At 47.6% G+C, this 20,029-nt stretch overlaps 1 protein-coding gene across 2 annotated transcripts; it reads right to left on the bottom strand.

The window, feature by feature from the left end:
* Window positions 1-6,371: 6,371 nt before the first annotated feature.
* C6H1orf131 (chromosome 6 C1orf131 homolog) lies at window positions 6,372-20,024 on the bottom strand. Of its 2 annotated transcripts, XM_021696124.1 has the most exons (7): window positions 19,813-20,024; window positions 17,151-17,497; window positions 9,422-9,478; window positions 8,600-8,695; window positions 8,367-8,453; window positions 7,748-7,800; window positions 6,372-6,639 (listed from the first exon to the last, which is right to left on the bottom strand). In XM_021696124.1, exons 1-7 carry the CDS (start codon window positions 19,898-19,900, stop codon window positions 6,501-6,503), a joined length of 867 nt encoding a protein of 288 aa, XP_021551799.1. In that variant the 5' UTR covers window positions 19,901-20,024; the 3' UTR covers window positions 6,372-6,500. The 2 variants fall into 2 exon arrangements, with proteins under 2 accessions (XP_021551799.1, XP_021551800.1); XM_021696125.1 differs by lacking the exon at window positions 8,600-8,695.
* Window positions 20,025-20,029: the final 5 nt, after the last annotated feature.

Genomic DNA, 20,029 nt, shown 5'->3' with positions numbered 1-20,029 from the left:
GTGGTGGCATATTTGTACATAAAATTATATCAAGACGATGCTTTTGTTGGGCTGGCCGAGGAATAACTGTTTGTCTATCGAGCAGTTTCAGTGAGAAAGGAATTCAAAGTAACTGAAAATGTCACGTTCCATTGCATTGTAAATAATGCCTCCTTAATGTCGTTCTGCGGTTTGTTCTTTGCTAGTGAGCAAGTTTGGTCAATGTGTATGCCTTTCCTTTTAGAATGAATCCTTTTTAAAAATGTCCAATAGCAACTCACTGCATAGCATCCTAGCTCCTAATTCAAAGCAAGGTAAGATATCGCACACAGCCCTGCTTCCCCCTCTCTGTCCTGTTTGGGAAAATAATGATTCTAATTAAAGTGGACATCAGTAATCCTGACCCACAAAGTAACTGACCTAAAAACTATAGCACTGTACATAGTTCTAGGCTGAATCTTCAGCCCTATGTGAACTCCGTAGTTGTGACAGCACCCTCAGGCGCCCCGTGGCCCGCTGAGAGGGAGGAGGATGGGGAGTGGGCCCGGGGATGGGAACAGGCTCATCCTCCTTTGCTCTTGGTGCCCGGGGAATGCCCTGCCCTTCTCTGCCCACCAGAGCACTCTCAGGAAAGGATGAGAACGCAGGTTCTGTGTGTCCTCCTTCTGGGGATATTTGCATTTTAGCCTTAATTCTGACTGCAAGTAAAAGGCTTGGTCCCCCGTGAAGGCATGTTTCAGCAGAGGGGTGGGCAGCTCTTACACAAAGCTGTTGCTGGTCCATCCCGTGGCCACCTGCTCATGGTGAGATAGTGAGGGTAGGGAAGAGACCTGGGGGGGCGGGGGGACTCGGCATGTGAATGCTGGAAAACACCATCACAAGGCCCACAGATGATGCCAGGTTCCTCAACTTCAGCTTTATTGACATTTTGGGGTGGGTAACTCTCTTACTGTTGTGGGCTGTCCTGTGCTATGGAGGATGGTTAGCAGCATCCTCGGCCTGCACACACAAGACGCCGGTAGCAACCCCCAAGTTAGCTGCAACGACTCAGTGTCTACAGACATTGCCAAGTGTCCCCCTGGGGGACACCCCGGGCTGAGAACCACTAGGTTATGCTGGTGGTTTGTCATGGGTCCATACGCAGTGTGCTATGTGGGGCGTCCATCTCAGTGTTAGATGGAAAGCCTGCATCATAGGCTGCGGGCCTTCATCTTCCCACCCAGTCCAGGGTTTTCCATAGGTCTGCAGCCTTCTGCCGGCTGGGGAAGGTAGGGGAAGATGGGGTGAACCAGAAGAAGCCAAGCTGTCAGGTCTCACTTGGTATCTCCTGCAGATGCCCCCCACACCACACCCCCATTCCTAGAAGGCAAAACTTGTTACCTTCTTTTTCCTTGGCCACTTTTGACTGGAAGCAACAGGAACTTCTTAATGGATTTGTGGCCTTTATCTGGTTTTTAAAAATGGAATCAGATCTCCTCAGAAGGCATTTAAGGTCTATGCTGATTCTGGGAAATCCCCACTTCTGTTTTGCAAGTAAGCCAGTAACTGTGTTCTCTGATCACATTCCTTGGCAGTTCCTCCTTGGCGAGAACAGGATCCTGGTGGCTTTAACTTTCAATGGACTGTAAGAATAAGTAAGACGAAGTTTGGGGTAGGATGTGTTGATCAGACCCCAAGTTCAGCCCTCAGAAACTCATCTCTTTTTAACCTGGCTTTGATATTGATTCATGGCATGGGTGTGGGCAAACGTCTTAAATCTTTCTGTGCCTCCGTATCCCCACCCAAAAATGGAACGAGTCATACTAACCTACCTCCTCTGATGTATTGTGAGGATTATAGAATAACACTTTTTAAAGGAAAAAAATATAGTCCTTCATCTATTGAATCTAGGCTAATGGTTCCCATTCAGTGAATCAAGCCGTGTGGTGACTTTCCAGAATGTTCTCTGACCACAGACAGTGTCTTCCATGTAAGCCTCTTAGGACCAGGAGCATGTATTTATTACACTGCTGCCTGGCCTTTAGGAGGGAAAATTTTGACATTTAAAATAGGCTTCACATGACCATATAAAGCAACACAACATCCCAGATGTTCCCATTGCCAGTGAGGCCTGTTTTAATGGTACTTTCTGTACAAAGTGCTGTAAACAGGCTACGTATCAGCATTCTCATTGTTAGTCCCAAAGGCATCCAAATGCAGAAGCCCCCATAAAACCAGGAAAGAGGTTAACCTGCCTTTCTGCCTCCTTGGTCACCTTAAGTTCCAGTATCTAAGGTGTCCGCCAACCCATAGTGTAACTCCATTATCTCCCAAGATGTCAGCAGGGGAGCAGCTCTGAGAACCAATGTCCAAGAGTAAGGTGGGAGGCACCCACTGGGCAGTCATCACAGCCCAGGGACCCCACTTGCAGTACCTGCTAAGGGGGTGTTCCTGGCTTTCTCAGTGAACGACGTTGACTTCAGTCAGTGGTTGGGAGTTGAGACCTTACAGGGGAGTCTCGTCTGGAGGCGTCACTATTCTCTCAGAGTGCAGCTCATGGAGGGCGCAGGCTGCCCACCCTAGTCCTGGGGAAGACCCCAGCCAGGCCCTCAGGCAGGCTCTGAGGAGAGTCCAAAAAACAGACTTCAGGTTTGGAAAAGTGACTGCCCGTGGCTGTGGAAGCAGGAACATGGTAGGCGTCTGCTGGGTGAGAGCCCAGTCCGGGCCGGGCCTTTCCGGCTCCTCCCACACCTGGTGACTGGGCGCCCCAAGCCCCTGGGCTTCCTCAGCAACAAGAGGAAGCGCCGAGTGAGCAAAGCAGAAGATGTTAAATGCATGATGTAGAATTGCTGCTTTCCCACTAAACTGTGTATTAAGCATGAGAGATTTGTTTAACATTGGCAAAGGAATTTAAAGAGTAACAAGCTTTGTGTCCTTGTTTTGACTGTCCACAGAACTTCCATGTCCCTGGGTTTCTCCCTCTGACCCCCTCCACCCCAGCCATGGCATCCACTTACTGTGAGAGTTGTTGGTATATGGTGACAGCTCTTGGTCCCGTTGGTGTTCATGTCCCACTGGAAACACGGGGTGGGGGGAGGCGGGGGGTTGGGGGGCTGGGGAGGAAAGCAACTTTTTTCTAATTTTTGTATTGGTACCCACAAGCGTTTGTATTTTTTGAATTGCAAACACCGTGTTTTCTGGTCTTTGGGGGTTGGTTGAACTTTGTGTATTGCCTTTTGGAAAACCTGAGTTTTATCAGTCTTAAGCAGATTTGAAATAAATTCTTTTGACACTGCCAACAACTGAAAGACAAGGTAGTCTGTGATTACTGCTCAGCCCCCTGCAGGCCCTGAGTGCCAGTGGGCGGGCGGCCGGGGCGGAGGCTGCAGGAGGGGAGGCCACCCTGTTTCTCACCCGGAGGCCCTGGGCCTTGGGAGGCGCCAGGGTCAATATGGCCACGCTGCACATGCCCATGAGATCTTGAGGTGATTCCATGACTCTCGATGATAGGGTCCATCTCAAACAAGGGGGAGTTCATGCATTCATTCTTGCAAGAGGTGACAGGGCTGGAAACTGGTAACAGGTAACATTCTGGTTAAGATACGTCCATGAATAAAACACTGATCAGGGGTTACAAGAAATTGAGATTTGGAGAAGACATCCTAATAACCTATGAGCCCCAAGGACCTCGACCAGCCCCTTCAACCACACAGACTGAGCCCAGGTGTGTCTGACCTGAAAACTCTGTCCTTGTGGACTGCCTCAAACTATGATCCTCAGGAGCACCCGTCTCACATGCCTCCCAACGGCCCCTTGGGCCTGGCCTCATGGTTCAGTTACCTGCTGGATCCCCGAACAGCTTACCGGGGTAGGGGCGGCTGCGGACTGAGATGAGGCAGCAGGGCATTTACTAGCGGGTGCTCTGCCGATCGCCCCCCACGGAAGCAAAGGAAGCAGGACTGGCCATGGGGGGGGGGCAGGGGGGCAGGCGGGAGTCGAGCTGTGACACAGACCCAGCAAGGGCCTCAGCCAGTCTGGGCTGGGAAGGGAGCACGGGGCCACCCCGGGAGGGAGGTGACGCGATCCCTGCTCAGAACGATGAAGTGGTAAGTACTGGTTCCTGAAAGGGGCCCTGAGAGAGGCATCACAGTGCCTACCACCAGCACCCCCGTGCCACAGACCCACACTTCCCCCAAGTCTGGGGAGAAGCTCTTCCGGAATTCCAGTGGGGGAAGCTTAGGTAAGGCCAGGGACTCGAACTACATTCCACGGGGCTGTAGCTGGTCTTGGAGCTGCAAGAGACGCTCATGGTCTGCCTCCTCCCCTAGTCAGTCTAGACTCCACTCGCCCTCTGCTAATCGTGATCCAGACCCTCATCCCTGGGGGTCCAAGCCTCAGGTCACCAGGCCCTTCTCCCCCAGGGTTGCTGCATTGGTCTATTTACCATCAAAATCAGGCAAAAAGAGTATGAAGAGATGCCTGAGGGGAGACGGCCTGGGTGCAGCTTCCTCCCGGCCCCACTGGGTGACAGTAGCCCTAGCTCCCTTTGATGGTCAGGGTCACCCCTGCCAGGTGTGGCTCTTCTTGCGTGGACAAGAACCTTGTTCAGTGGGGCATGTGCTGTGCTGTTTCTTCCTTGGGGAAGCAGGGTCTCCAGGTCCATGGGGCCAAGAGTCGTGGGGACAGGAATCTCAAGGTCCCTGAGAGGGTCACTGGGAATAACTGTAGGCGGTGTGTCGTGTGGAGCAACGCTGATCCACCAGACTGTGTCCAGGACTGGAAGAAAACCCCAAAAAGGGGAAACAGCAGTATGTAGACAGGAAGGGAACGTTGATCCACTGCACTGAAGCCCAGGTCCCTTTCCTTTGGGGCTGTTGTCAGAATCTCCATTATAACCATCTTCCTTTGGATGCCTGTTTTTCATGGAGGCTTCTCTCTGTTGCTAATCTTGCTGGAAGAAACTTTCTCAACGGGGAAATAAAAAGCATGGTCTTCGGCCTGATCTCGAACCCTTAAAATACAGGTTTCTTTTAGCCTCTAAGCATCTGAGTATTTCTAGAGCACCTGGTGGTAACAAAACCACTCTTTAAGTATTATTTCAGTAAACTAAAAAGTGAAACCCAAACAAGGTAATTTATACTTGGAACTGTTCCAGAATTGACTAGCCTGTGGCTCCGGAGTCTGGCTAAGCGCTCAGCTGTCTCCGACACGCGGCTCGTGGAGGCGGTGGGGAGGTGCAGCTGCCTCGATCTGGCTCTCTGTAAAGAACTGGCAGGTCACTTCTAGCGCCTGACATGTTTCCTGGTGCTTTGTCATGCTTGGGATCTTCCACACCTTTAGAAAAAATCACCCTTAAAAACTGCCAAAATATATATCCAGCCGAGTACAGCCTTCCAAAATGAATTTGGAAAACAGAACACCGACTGCACTCTTGCTTCAGCTCAGAGCTTTCGTGGAGCTCCTCGTTCGGCCATGCCTTTGGGGTCAAGTTCTGAGCCACACAAGAACATCAGCCGTTTAAGCCCCTTTGTTTCGGCCAAACCCTTATTATTTACTAGGTTTGGATCAGAATTTTTTGGTCATTAAAAAAAAGTCAAAATTGATTACCACCATTGAAGACCTTTTTTATGTGTCACAAGCTTTGAGAAGTTCCAGACACTTTCAGCAAGTGCAGTATCATTAAAAAATAAACGTTCAGCCACCCAAGGTGATTATTTGGAAGGAGGTAACATTAGCTTACGTGTAGGTATTAGGACATAAATTAAAATCCTCGGCTGTGTTAATAGTCACAGCTACATATACCACAAAGTTGTGTTTTATTTACGTAACTTCTTATGAAGGACATCTTACACACTTGGGAGGCTAAAAATTACAACTGCTTTTCCCACAAGACAGCTGCCAAATTATCACACTGTTGGTTCTTTCATGATATAGTAACATTACACCACTTTTAGAAAATAAAAGTCAATTTGGGGGCACCTGAGTGGCTCAGTCGGTGAAGCATCCGACTCTTGATTTTGGCTCAGGTCACGATCTCAGGGTTGTGCGACTGAGCCCCACGGAGAGTCTGCTTGGGATTCGCTCGCTCCCTTTCCCTGCCCCTCCCCCTGCTCATGTGCTCGCTTGCTCGCTCTCTAAAATAAACAAATCTTTAAAAAAAAAGGAAAAGCAATTTAAAGCTAATTATTAGCATTTACAAATCAATAAATTATTAAGTTTATGAAAAACCCCATCACAAGCAAATGCACAAAACACCAGGGAAAGCGATTCTAGTGTAACTCTCACTGGACAAGATTAAGCATCCTTTTCAATAGGTCTGCTTTATACTCCCAGTGCAGCTGGCCCTTCCCACCATACGCTCATCACCGTAAAACAGACGCTTCAGAAACTACAAATTTTTTTATTTCTATCTGATGTTTTTTTCTCTAAAAATAGAAAAGCAGTCTATGAATTATAAAATAAATAAGAATAATCTGGAAGTCATGTAGGGGTCCAGTTGCAATGCAGTGGCACTTTCCTGTTCCTCTATTTTACGAAGGACTTCACTTAGCCACTCGGGTGGAATTTATTTTCTTGATATCAACCTGGCTCAGAATCAGTGTCCCATTTTTGAATCTTCCAACCTGCCCGATCCGTCCACTGGACAAAATACTGGGAGCTGATTTCTTCTTTTTGGATTTCCTGCAGTGAAAGGGAAAGAAAGGTACCAGAGTTAAGCTTATGAAGAGGGATGGCAGCACCATCAACCAGGTGACCGTGGTCTGCTCCTGCAAACCCCTGGGGTCCTCTGTGCACACCATCCTCCACCGCCCTACCTCAACGACCACCCGCCTTCCTGTGGTCCCTAAAACAGGCCAGCTGCCTTCCTGTCTCAGGGCCTTTGCACTGGCTTCTTCTATGCGGAATGTTCTGCTACAGATCCTTCCAGGCTGTTCCTTCTTCACTCAGTTCTCAATTTGGAGGTCACCTTCCCTAGAATGACATCCCGGCCCCCCACCCCCAGGGATTTTCTTTTTTAATGCTTTATTGCAACCTCTTCACAGAACGTGCCAGCACCTGACATCCCTTGCTTAGCTGTTTGTATGTTTCGGGGTGTCTCCCTCACTACAATGTAAGCTCCTCAAAGGCAGGTACTAACCACCCCCCACCCCACCCCCGGCACCCCGTGCGATCATGGCTGAATCCTCAACACCTGACACCTAAGACACCTACATGCCTGGCACGCAGGGGACCCTCAGACAGACAGACATATGTGGCCAGGACAAATGACCACCTGTGTGCAAGCTCACTAGGAGTCCAAGCAAAAGCTTAAGACGAAAGAAGTCAATTTTGAAACAGTAATTCAAGGAGCGAGAAAAGGCATTTTTGAACAAAAGCTAAGAAACTAGCACGAAGCAACAGAATCAATGCTCCGTTCCTCGGACCATGGTGCTCTGCTTCCTGTGGTGGGTCAGTGAACAGGACTCAGCCCCAGACTGTGCTGCCACGTGGGCAGGCTCTTAGCGGGGTTGGGAATGGGAATCTCGGTTTCTCCACGAGTCACTTGAGCTGTCTGATCTTTGGAAATGGGAGCCTAGAGAAGATTCCTGATTCAGTTCTGAGGGAGCTGTTCTATCTGGGACAACGTCTTCCTGTGTCTTCCCCTCCTGGGACTTGCTCAGAATGCAGGAGGGACAGCGAAGCACTCTAACAGGCTAGAAACACCCCGTATACTCAGGATGTCATCTTCAGAACTAATCAATAGGTTTATCCAGATCACTCCACCCCAGTACCTGAGGATGTCACTCACCTGTCTTCCTGCCCTCTCCTCTTCTTTTTCTTGAAAATATCTGTGTCCTGGGCCTGATTTCAGAATTTAAGATATTATATGAGTCAGTAATGGATAATGGAGATTCAAAAACAGACTAGAGGTTTGTGTTCAAAAGCCAGTGAGATACCATTTACTTTTCAACTTTTTCTCAAGCAGGCAATATTAAACATACACTCGGTTTCATCCTGAAACTCTTTCAAGAGCATGAAAGGTCGTTCCAGAAAAGACTGACAGGAGAAACGTTCCATCTTCCATTTTAGGGGAAAGGGAAGGAGCACAGCATGTACCCCTCTGTGGTTTGTCAGAGGCCCTTGTGTTCTGTACAACGTAAAACGCAACATGGGAAAAAGATCACAGTAGCTGATGTGACCTGAGCAGGAACTTGCTATTTCAAAGCAAACCTCTCACGTGAATACGCCAGCTTCCCTGGCTGGTGCTGCAAATGAAGCTGACCTGAACAGGTGGAGAGAACGATCATGTCACTCTCCATCTTACTGCGGTCTACACTGCCTCCCAAGTAGCAGGTCCAGCACTCCACTGTGGCCAATCACAGCCACCTTCCCTTCTAGCTTAGTAACAAAAGGGCTATTACTCATACCGTTCTCTTTTCTTCTTCTTTTGCTGTCTTCTTTTCTTTGATTTGCTCCTGCAACACCTTGTAATTCACGTAACTGTTTTTGGGAGGCTGAAATGCAAGGGGGAAAAAAAAAAACCAAGAGATATCATTTTTTATTTTGCAAGGATCTCCTAGTGCCCCCTGCCCTGCCTTGCCCTGGGCTCTCCCCTTTCCTGTATGTATCCTGTTGATGGAAGACAGAAGCAGCCCCTCACCTTAGCACCCAGCATGACGGCACGTTCCCGTTCCAGGATTCGTTCCTTCCCTTTTCCATAACCCCTGATCCCAAACCGGTGCACTTCCAAGCGAGCCTGTAGACGCAGAGTGGAATGAGCCCACGTGCATTCCAGAGACTCCAGAGAAGAGATCTATCCCTAGGAGTAGCCCACACCTGACACGATGGGCTGTAGTGAGAAGTCTGTCGTGCTGTGGTTTACAGAGCTTTGTGGAGGTCTTACATAATTTCTTACCATAACCTTACAACACTCATTCTCCCATGTTGAATTTTTGACAGTTGAAGCAAAGACTTACCAGCACACAAATGAGCAACAGAATTAGGATTAAATGCAGGGCTCTGCATACTTGGATTGTCTCTGAAACAAGCCCTTCCGGGCAAGAATTTCCACTTAAAAGTACCTCTCCGAACACCTCTTACTCACACTGAGAAACCATTTCTCATAGCAGCTTCAAACATAAATCCGTGTGTGTTTTTTTAAAAGATGCTGCAGAGGAAGAGAAAAAGTCACCAATACCCACCCTTAGCAGTTGAATTATCTCCTCCTGTCTTTTTTATCATGCACTTTAAAAACCTAGTTACAACCGCAGAATACACACATCCCTCCCTGCTTTTCTACTTACCTCTGCATCGTGGGCACTGTGGCCACAAACCAGCGTGTTTTAAATGATAGCCTGATATTTATCACCTGAATGCAGTGGGATTTGCTTAACCATTATTTCAACCACTGGACATAGAAGCTTTTTTTTTTTTTTTCCGGTATTAGAAAGCTGAAAAAATTGAACAGTTTCAAAACACATACCTTCTCTAGGTTAAATTCTTGTCTATCCACATCTTTCTCAGGGATACTAGTTTTGGTCTGAAAAGAAAAGAATTCTTATTAAGATCATCTGTTACTGCATCATTGCAGTATTTGTCACCAACAGAGTAATCATTTCTTTTATACAAATGAAGACATTTTTTTATTATTATTTTTTAAGATTTTATTTATTTGACAGAGAGAGAGAGCACAAGCAGGGGGAGTGTCAGGCAGAGGGGGAGGGAGAAGCAGGCTTCCCGCTGAGCAGAGAGCCTGATGCGGGGCTCGATCCCAGGACCCTGGGACCATGACCCAAGCTGAAGGCAGACTGAGCCACCCAGGTGCCCCCAGAGTAGTCCTGTTTTAAAAAGCCTTGAAACTGGCCCAGATGCCTAAATATCAAATGATAACACAAGCAAGTTGCACGAAAGTCTTAATGGAAGAAAAATGGAGAAAAAAAATGTCAAGGCCTCAAAGCTTAAGGATGAGAATTTTTTTTAAAAATACAAAAATAAAAAAGATGATAAGAGAGACCAATGTCTGTCTCTCATAAACCGCATGCAGAAGATTCTGTTCAGTAGGGGGTTTAGAAGAGGGTGAGGGAGCAGGGATTCTGGAGGGTAAACATTATATATTTTTTATTTTTATTTTTCGAAGAGAGAAAGTGTGTGCATGAGCAGGGGGGTGGGGCAGAGGGAGAGAGAGAGAAAGAGAGAGAGAATCTTCAGCAGGCTCCACGCTGGGCGTGGAGCCCGGAGTGGGGCTCAATCTCATGACCCTGAGATCATGACCTGAGCAGATATCAAGAGTCAGACACTTAACTGACTGAGCCACCCAGGCGCCCCTAAGCATTATATTTAAATAACTCTTTCTCTCCCTTTTTCTTCCCATCCAGCCATTAAAATAATGGCTAACAAAACTCTCTTAACTAAATATTTCTTTCAGGAGCATCACATTTCTAGAAATTGAGATTTGGTTTATAATTCCCAATAGAAAATAATGATGCTGCAAATGCCCTCAAAGCATGAGACTCTTTACATGGATACAGCCACTAGCTATGGTTACCAGCCCACAGAACTGACCAGAAGCTTGAGATTTTAAAGAAATGTACTGTCACATCTGGCTAACAGCAGCGGTCACTACTCAACCCCAGCCACCAAATCTGAACCAACAGGAAGCGGGCCCTACAAGCTGTGAAACCTCTAGAGAAGGCACCCTTCTCCCCCACAGGACAACGGTGGAGAGATGGCCAGCCGGCTGCTCGCCAGGGTAGGACCTCCTGCCCATCCTGCTCAGCAGGGGGCACTGTGTGGGGACAGCGCAGTGCCCTGCCCTACACCATGCTGAGAGGCGCGGTAATCACAGCACTCTACAGGTCTCCTGGTCTCGCCTCCCAACGGGAGCAGTATACCCATGCTACCATGGGGCGAAAGTGACCCACAGAGGAGAGGGGCATGGCCTCTGACGTCCCTGCTTTCCCCAACGCCAGCCCCACAGAATACCCCAGTCCCTGCACGCAGGCCTCAGCTCATCCTGGCTGTGGGGACACCTGGGCCAGGGGCTGGGCGGGCCTGGGTGGCAGGTCCGGTGGGATGTATATATCTTGCCGTTCCCAAGCCCTCCGTTAACGTTTCGCCAGAAATAGCTCAGCTTTACAGCTCTCGATGTGTTTGAGAAAAGGTCTGGATTCTAGATCCTTGTTTACATTAAAAGCAAATAATTCTTAGCTCACTATTTTGTGATGCTAAGTCCATACCCATGACCCCACCAATATCTAACTTCTATTCACAGCTTTAAAGACTTTTCAGTCCAGTATCCATCATATATTGCCTGATGTAGAAACCATCAGTGGTTCTCCCTGTCTGCTCTCCCCTGGTGCTCACTGCAACAGGAGGCTTACTACCTGCAGGGAACACTGGGTGCTCCCCTGCTTCTAGGCTTCGCTGCCTACCTGAAGTTAGACAGGGGCTACGTGACTTTCTTTGGTCAAAGCAATGTGAGCAGAGGGGAAGTATGCCCCTTCCACAAGGAACCTCTAAGAGCCATTCATCGATTCCCCTCCTTCACCAAAGCAATGAAGAGCCTTCCAGATGGTGGAGCCCCTATTATCCTGGGTCCCTAGAATGAGGACGCTGTGGAGCGGCACACACTGTCCTTGCCAAGCCTGATGGATATGTAAAAATAATTAACTTTTGCCTTCAAACCACTGAAATGTAGGGACTATGTTACCAAACCACAGCCTAATCTATCCTGACCAGTAAAGCTTTACTGTCCCACACACAGGAAAGAGAAATGTTTGTGGATTTTGAGAACCTGCATGTTAGGCTCCGAAGAAAGAAGAAAGCTATAAAACGAAGGAAGGAAGAGTTTGGGGGTGCGGTTGATAAAGGCCGGCAGTCCCCCAGGCTCAGTGAATGCATCCATGGGCTTACTTGCCGACCACGGCTATTTTCTGCTGCACTGGTTAGATTCTTTTATTCTACTAGTTACCTCCCAACCTCTGTCCAATGAGAGAGTCGTTGGGTAAATAAACACTCTCTTTTTAACCAGCACTGGATTTACTAAAGAACAGGGGTGTGGAACAAAGGTAAAGGGTGCCCTGGAGTGTGGAGGACTTCGGGGTTGCGCCCTAGGGAGTTACTAGATATTGCAGAGATTATGAGGGCAGTAAGAACCTGCGGCAGTAACACGGGGACAGGTCTTTCTACCTAGTGAAGACGCTGGGTCCGCGCACTTGTGTTAATCAAAGGATGACAAGCCTAACCTAATCTGCTCTCTCTCTCTCTCTCTCTCACTCTGGTGGAGCAGCTTTCAAGCCAGAAAGCCTGGGGTATGAACCTGAACTCTGGTTCTTACTTTACATCCACAGTCCTTTCTGTGGAATCCTTAGAAAATTCAGAGGCTTTGACATTTTAGAAAGGTAATACTGTGAATATGCTAAATATAATATACCATTTCCAGTGGGGGCCAAGACAGTAACCCGTAATTAAATACATTCATATTTCTGCCACAATATCTATGAATCTTCATGCCGAATGGAACAGACAAAAATAATTCCTAAGCCTCATAGGAGTTCAGATCAGGTTTTGCTGCCAAATAAATCTGCACCAAGCTTCAAAACAAAACAAAACAAAACAAAACTGTGATTTCCAAAGCTCTGGGGTTCTGGAACCGCAGATAGGGGGCGGCTGACTGTTTAAACACGGGCAAGTTATCTTAACCTCTCTAGGCAGCAATTTCTTCTGTCAAATGAAGACAGGGCACATGAATTGTGAGGATTCAGTGAGATAATTAATGAATTAGTGAACAGAAGTAATCGCTTGTGGTATGTAGCAAGCACCCGTAAATCTTAGGTATTATAGTGATTTGCTAGTCTGCACGTACCTGTGCCCAGGCCGCAGAAGCCAAGAGCCCCTTCGGATCTAGAGTCCACTGTTCTATTATTACTATTATGTCTTTCTTATCTCTTTTCTATGGAGGCCACAAAGGAGGCTAAGGTTCAGGACACAGATGATGCTAACGGTGGAGAAAATACTGATAAGACATACCAGCCAAGCAACACTTGGATCATGTTCAGCCACACCTGGTGCTTTCATTCTTCCTCAAAGGCAGCCTTGCACTCATTAAAGAGCAGTTCACCCACTCATTCCTCCAATCCCAAGTCCAGGTCACTCCATCCTGACCCAGGACCACTGCAATAAACTCCTAACTCAGCCCCCACAGCCCTCTTGCCATTGCTTACCTATAATCTATTTACTATGCAGGGGCCTGAGTAAGTCACATCACCTCATGCCCTTAAAACTCTCTGGGGGCTCTCCATGTACTTTAAATTTCAAAGGCCTGACCACTGCCTGCAAGACCTGCAAGGGCTGGCCTTGGCCTGGCCCTGCACCACAGCTCATCTTCTTCTCGCGTCTGTCCAATTCCACTAGGCTTCCAGCTTCCAGAGCCCCTCTAGCCTTCTCACACCCAGGACATTACCCTTCCAGCTCCCTTCACTGGCCAGCTTTGGCAGAGCCTCATGTCACCGCCTCCTGAGACTGCCTGCCCACTCTACCAAAAGGACATCCTGCCTCTTACTCTCAAGACCCTACTTCTTTCCCTCAGAGGGTTTAAAACTTTTTTTAAAGATTTTATTTGTTTGAGAGAGAGAGAGAGAGGAAAAGAGAGAGAGAGAGAGAGAGAGTGCCAGCATGGAGGCTCCCAGCTGAGCAGGGAGCCTGATGCGGGGCTCGATCCCAGAACCCTGAGATCATGACCTGAGCCGAAGGCAGACGCTAAACCAACTGAACCACCCAGGCACCCTTTAAAACTCTTTTTAATTACATTATTAATTTATTTGGGATTTGTCTGACTCCAGCAGTAGACTGTATACTCTATGAGGGCAGAGGACTATATCTCGTTCGCTGTTAGATCTCCAGGGTCTGGCGAATAGTAGGCACCCAGTTATTTGTGGAATAAATGAGTAAGTGCAGAAATGATCTGTTACCTACTATTGCCTGTCAAACTACTTCTACAGTCACTGCTTCATAAAAGGCATAGGATTAGGAAGTCCATTGGTAGGTTAGACAGCTGGAATGGGTAAAATGTTATATAAATGGTGGCCAAGTTCCCTGATTAATCCACGAAATGGGGTGATGTCAGGGGAGGGTTTTCCCACATAGCCAACAAGCAATGCTCCCCCACCTGCTACAATTCAATTCAGTTGTGACGCTCTCTACCTGGAGATGGCATCAGATTGCACAGGTTAAGGGCTCAGTCCTACAAGACTGCCACCCACTTCATTCACCAGCTGCAAGCCCACGTTGTCACCTGTGCGTGCTTCTAACCACCTACAGATTGGCAGTTCCCTGAACCCCCTCTTTGGCTTCGATTAGTTTGCTGGAGTGGCTCACAGAACTCAAAGCCATCTCACTTACCAGATCACTGGCTGATTATCAAAGGATATAACTCAGGAAGAGGCAGATGGGGGGATGCATAGGGTAAGGTATGTGGGACAGGACGAGGCACTTTCATGTCCTCTCTGAACATGTCACTCTCCAAGCACCTCCACATGGTCACCAACCCAGCTTTCCAAGCCCTCTGGGTTTACAGGCGTTTGTGTTTTGTGTTCATTTTCTGTCTCAGCCAGACACATTCACGTGCTCAAAGGATACATTTTAAAAAGGAGGAAAGGGCAGAACGCCAAAGACGACTGAAAAATTTCATTAAGGTCAGAAAATCCAAAATGTCGGATGAGCTGAGGTTCACAAGAAAAGCCAACTACAATGAAAAAGGGATCAAACGGAATGGGAAGAAAAAGAATCCAACAGCCGGCAGCAGATGCTCTATTAGTAAGAGACAGAGAAATGCACTCATTCAATGCCAACACTTTTGTCCTTTCTATTAGAAAACTTCCCATTCTAGAAAGAACCCAATGAGTGTAAGAGGAAACAGAAGACCCAGACACCTGAGGAAATGAGGGTACTCACATGCTTTGTTAGTCAGCTTCTCCAAACGCAGAATTATATATAATGCAAAGCAGTGTCCAACCCTTTTCATTGCAGGGCACACACAGAAGATACTAGTATTTGTAAGGTGCACGAGGGTTCACTGTGGTAATACTGACCACCATAAGCTTCCCTGGCTAGCCAGCGTGGGGACTCTGGCCAGCTGAAGGGCCAAGGAAATCCGCTTCCTGGCCTGCCTATAACAGCTCCTGGTGCCCTAATATTTGGAGTATGAGTTGGAAACTGACCTAGAATCCTAAAATAAAGGTAGATGATTACAAAAAGTGCTATTAGTCTTTGAGGAAGACACACTGGTGAGCATGACATGAAGAGCTACCTCAATGCTAGGAAAGATGACACAGCTGGTTTTTTTAAACCATAAAAAAGACGTGGTAAGCACTGGATGCCAGGACATGCTTACACACGTTCACCAAGAACGATACAAGCCCGACTGTCTTTGAAGTGGGTTGAATTGTGGTCTCCAAAAAAAGATATGTCCATGTTCTAATACCCAGAATCAACGAATGGATCTTATTTGGAAAAAGGGGCTTTGTAGTGTAATTAAGTTAAGGACCTCATGACGAGACCCATCCTAGATTTCGGGTGGGCTCTAAACCCAATAACAACTGTCACTGGCTACGAGAAAGGCAGAGGGGATTTGAGACTCAGACAGAGAGGGCCATGTGCAGATGGAGGCAGAGTGGAGGGTGATGCAGCCACGAGTCAAGGATTGCTTAGAGTCACCAGAAGCTGGAAGAAGAAAGGAAGGATTCCCTTTTGGAGGCGAATGTGCCCAGCTAACACCTTGATTTTTGCCTTTCTGGCCAGAGAACAAATTTCTGCCCAGCAGCCCCCTAGGAAACTAATAAATCCCCCTTTCCTTTGATGATAGATGAAAGTTTACAGGACATGAGGAATGCAACAGAAATAGAGTATGTGGATTTTTGCAATGAATTTGACAAAACCATAATATCCTTGTGGGAAGTTGGATAAGCAACTACACCTCTCTCCTCGACTGAATTTTGAGGGAGCCTTACAAATTCAGTCTGGGAGAGATTACTCCTCAGTGAAATCCAACTGCTTTCCCTCAGAACGTTAAGTTCCTTGAGAAAAAGCAGTTTTATCTCTTTTGTTCAATGCTGTATCCCAGTGCCTTGCAGCCAGAAATAGTTGTTGAATGACTGACTTTTCTGAGCACCATCAAGCAGAAGGCTTATCAGCATGAAAGGGTCCACTCAGCAGGCTTGCGTTTCTTTCTCAAACTCTGCACATTCCTAAGGAAGTTGGCTGGTTCCTGGGAGCTGACTGATAAGAGTGCTTTTGCATACCCAAGGCCTTGAGCCAAGCCACACCAAGTTTGCCCAGATTATTTATACTAAAAATGTGATTTATGGTGAATACCTACTTTTTTCCTGGGGACCTCGAGCTTCAATAACTAAGGTCAGTCTGCATGTCTACATAAGTGATCTCCAATAAAAACCCTGGACACCCAGGCTGGGGTGAAATTCCCTGGTTGGCAACACTTCCCACATGCCGTCACACATCACTGCTGGGGAAACGCAACGCAACCCATGCAACTCCACTGGGAGGGGACATCTAGACACTGACACCTGGTTTCCTCCAGACCTCACCCCATGCACCCTTTCCCTTCACTGGTTTTACTCTGTATCCTTTTGCTGTAGTAATTTGTAACCACGATGGTGACTACATGCTGAGTGTTGAGTCCTGTGAGTGCTCTTAGCAAATCCTCAAGCCAGAGGGTGGTCTTGGGGATCCCTGACACGGTCTATAAAGATACTCATCTAGGGGAGCCTGGCTGGCTTAGTCAGTACAGCCTGCAACTCTTGATCTTGGGGTCATGAGTTCAAGCCCCACGTTGGGTGTAAGATTACTTAAATGAATAAAAACTTTTACATATACATATATATTTTTTTATAAAGTCTTTTTTTAAACAATTTTATTTATTTGTTTGTTTATTTATTTATTTGAGAGAGAGAGAGAGAAAGCACAAGCAGGGGGAGGGGCAAAGGGAGAGGGAGAAGCAGACTCGCCGCTGAGCAGGAAGCCCGACACGGGGCTCAATCTCAGGACCCTGAGATCATGACTTGAGCCATGATCTGACTGAGCCACCCAGGTGCCCAAATTTAAAAAAAAAAAAAAGAAAGAAAGAAAGAAAAGATACTTCTCTAAAACTGCAATATCAGGGTTTTCACCATATACATATAAACTAACCAACTCATTACCTGTGTGTCCTCATCTTGATCCAGCTTCTCTTTTCTTTTCTTATTTCCGCTGTGAAATTCTATCACTTCTACTGGCTCCCTGCTGTTCTTCAGGGTTGAGGGAGATACTGCAGCACTAGGGACTCCTGGTCCCAAAGGGGAACCAGCGGGGGACACGGCAGGTGCACACTGCAGCTCTTCGCGGAGTTCCCTGAAGAAGCTGGAGGCACTCTTCCTTTGGCCTCTTACAAGAGAACCTGGTAGGGGAGCTGGCTCTGTTGCCACAGCCACCGGAGCCCCGGCACCTCTCTTCTTGTTTTCTCCTCTCTTTCTGATCCTTTTCTGTTCTGCTTCATCTTCTGTCTCTCCTGTTTGTTCAAACACACAGCGGAAAAATATCTTTGGTTTTATCAAATCGTCAAATCATGTGAATGCGCTTGTACGTACGCCACGGCTATCAACACCCAGAAATAACAAAGAAACAAAAGATTTCTTTTTCTTCAAATGGGGTTGTATTTGCACAATTTTGGGGGGGTATTTTTATTTATTTAATTTTAATTGAATTAATTAACATATAATGTATTATTGGTTTCAGAGGTACAGGCCTGTGATTCATCAGTCTCATATAATACCCAGTGCTCATTCCATCACATGCCCTCCTTAATGCCCATCACCCAGTTACCCCATCCCTTCACCTCCCTCCCCTCCAGCAACCCTCAGTTTGTTTCCTATGATTGAGTCTCTTATGGTTTGTTGTATTTGCACAATTTGTAGAATCCAAGATGCAACATCTTTTGCTAGAATACTAACTGTATTCATGTCTTTGACTCATGGCACAATTACTTCAGCCCTCACCTCAGTCCATACTAACAGCGACCTCAAGGCAATAGTCCCCTGGTAATCCCAGTTGGTTCTCACTTTGTGCTAAAAATGTCTGCCGCTGCAGCTGGTGTTTTGGGTTTTTTTTTTGTTTTAAAGATTTTATTTATTTGACAGAGAGAGATAGCGAGAGCAGGAACACAAGCAGGGGGAGTGGGAGAGGGAGAAACAGGCCTCCCGCCGAGCAGGGAGCCCGATGCGGGGCTCGATCCCAGGATCCTGGGACCATGACCTGAGCCGAAGGCAGACGCTTACCGACTGAGCCAGCCAGGCACCCCGTGTTTTGTTTTTTTTAACACTCTCTAGGGTTACAGGTGGGTATCATAGTCTGCCTATTTTTTTTCAGTTATGAATTATGAAAGATGAACCTACGACAACCGACTCAATTTGAACACATTTATTTTCTACGAAATCCCCGTATCTCCTCTTTGTTTTACCTGTTCAATTCTGACCAGTCACCTGAAGGTTCTGACCTCATTACTCAGCTACAGTGCAAGTATCACAGCACTCTCTAAACATTGGCTGATCATTTATGTTCACTTAATATTAAGGGTCAACTAAACTTTGGCATTGGGCACCTAAAAATGGGTAGTTACAGCCCAAGCCTTCAGAGCGCCTCGCATAATTTCAAGCCTGTGCTAACATAAACTATATTTAGGATTTGGCAGAATTGTCTTTTCCTCTAGTTTTTAAACTTCTCAAGGCCAGAGACTAAGTCTTCTCTGTCCTCCGATATTCCCAAGGGCACAGAGATGTTGTGTCCATAGGACAAGTCAATACAAGGGGAGGGACAGGGGCTAGAGAGTCTGGGGATTGGAACCCAGGCTCTGCAAATTAATTGCTAGGTGAACTTCAATACCTTCTTTAACCCCTAATACTTGTTTCTACATTTGTAATAAATGGGATTAATGACAGTATGTATTTCACCAGGAAGCGAAGATTAAATGAGTAAATACATGAAAGACATGGACTATATGGCAAATTCTCTATACTTTTTAGCTGTTATTTTTACTGTGTAAGTGAGCTTAGAATTTTGAGCAATGGCTCCAAACTACAATAGCTTTTGCAACAGCACCTTACAAATTTAAGAAATGTTTGCTCCTTAAAAACACTTATGCCTAGGCTATCTCTTGCCTGAACAAGGGATGTCACCTCACCTGGAGCAAATTCTTCGGAGTGTGTGGAACTGTCTTCCTACTAAGGTGCCAGACGGTTCCCAATCTTGAATAACCGTTTTTATTTCCTTTTCCCCAAGGAAGATAGAAGGAGAGGGTGGCCAACTTAGTGGATGAAAAGGCTGAGAAAAGCTTCACGTGAAAACGTTCTCTGAAGTCCGCGGGGGTTGGAACACACTGAAGGTCGGGGCTCTACGGTGACAAGGTGGTACCAACGCACCAGGGTCACGCGGGGCTGGGAAGGTGGTGTGGGGGAAGCGGGCTTCCCAGAGGGCCGCGAATCGCGAAAGGGTGGGCTATTTTCGAGAGCCCAAGGTCCTGTGTGCATCACACCCTGTAAGCCTGAAAGCCTCGCTGCTTACGACAAGCCAACTAGGTTGGTGCCCGCACTCAGGGACGATTTGGGAGGCTTGATCCGTGAAGAACAACAACAGAGCCCGATCGTGGGGCGAGGGGGAGGAGAACTCTGCCGGAGGTGTGTGCTGGACCCATCATGAGAACCAGGTCGGACGAGCTGAGGGGTGCTCCACGTGCAAGAACCGAGAGCCGAGGGCGGCCTAGTTCCGAAGGCACAGCTGACCTCAGCTGCCAGCCCGCTCTCCACGTGGGCTCCGAGGCCCCGCACTCACCAAAATCGTAGAGGTTCCGGAGCAGGGCGTCCAGGAGCGTCTGAGAGCCGGGAGGCGCGCGGGACCCCAACCCCTGCTCCTGGGCCATCGGGGGGGGGAGGTGTGTGTGTGTGCCACCGCGGTACCGCCGAGAGCCCGCGGGAATTTCGGACTCGCGGCACCCACACTTCCGAGTTCCGACGCGGTGAGCGCGCGCGCGTCGCAGGTCCCGGCGCGG

This window comes from Neomonachus schauinslandi, chromosome 6 (assembly GCF_002201575.2).
Source record: "Neomonachus schauinslandi chromosome 6, ASM220157v2, whole genome shotgun sequence".
NCBI classification, from domain to species: Eukaryota; Metazoa; Chordata; class Mammalia; order Carnivora; family Phocidae; genus Neomonachus; species Neomonachus schauinslandi.
This window is presented reverse-complemented; position numbering and strand designations above follow the sequence as displayed.

Bases quoted from the DNA above. Each gene is read 5' to 3' on its own strand.
- C6H1orf131 (XM_021696124.1), bottom strand. From the start codon at position 19,900: ATGGCCCAGGAGCAGGGGTTGGGGTCCCGCGCGCCTCCCGGCTCTCAG. The intron at 17,498-19,812 runs GTGAGTGCGGGG...TTGAACAAACAG, and splicing joins CCGGAACCTCTACGATTTTG to GAGAGACAGAAGATGAAGCA. The intron at 9,479-17,150 runs GTAATGAGTTGG...TTTTCTTTTCAG, and splicing joins ATCAAGATGAGGACACACAG to ACCAAAACTAGTATCCCTGA.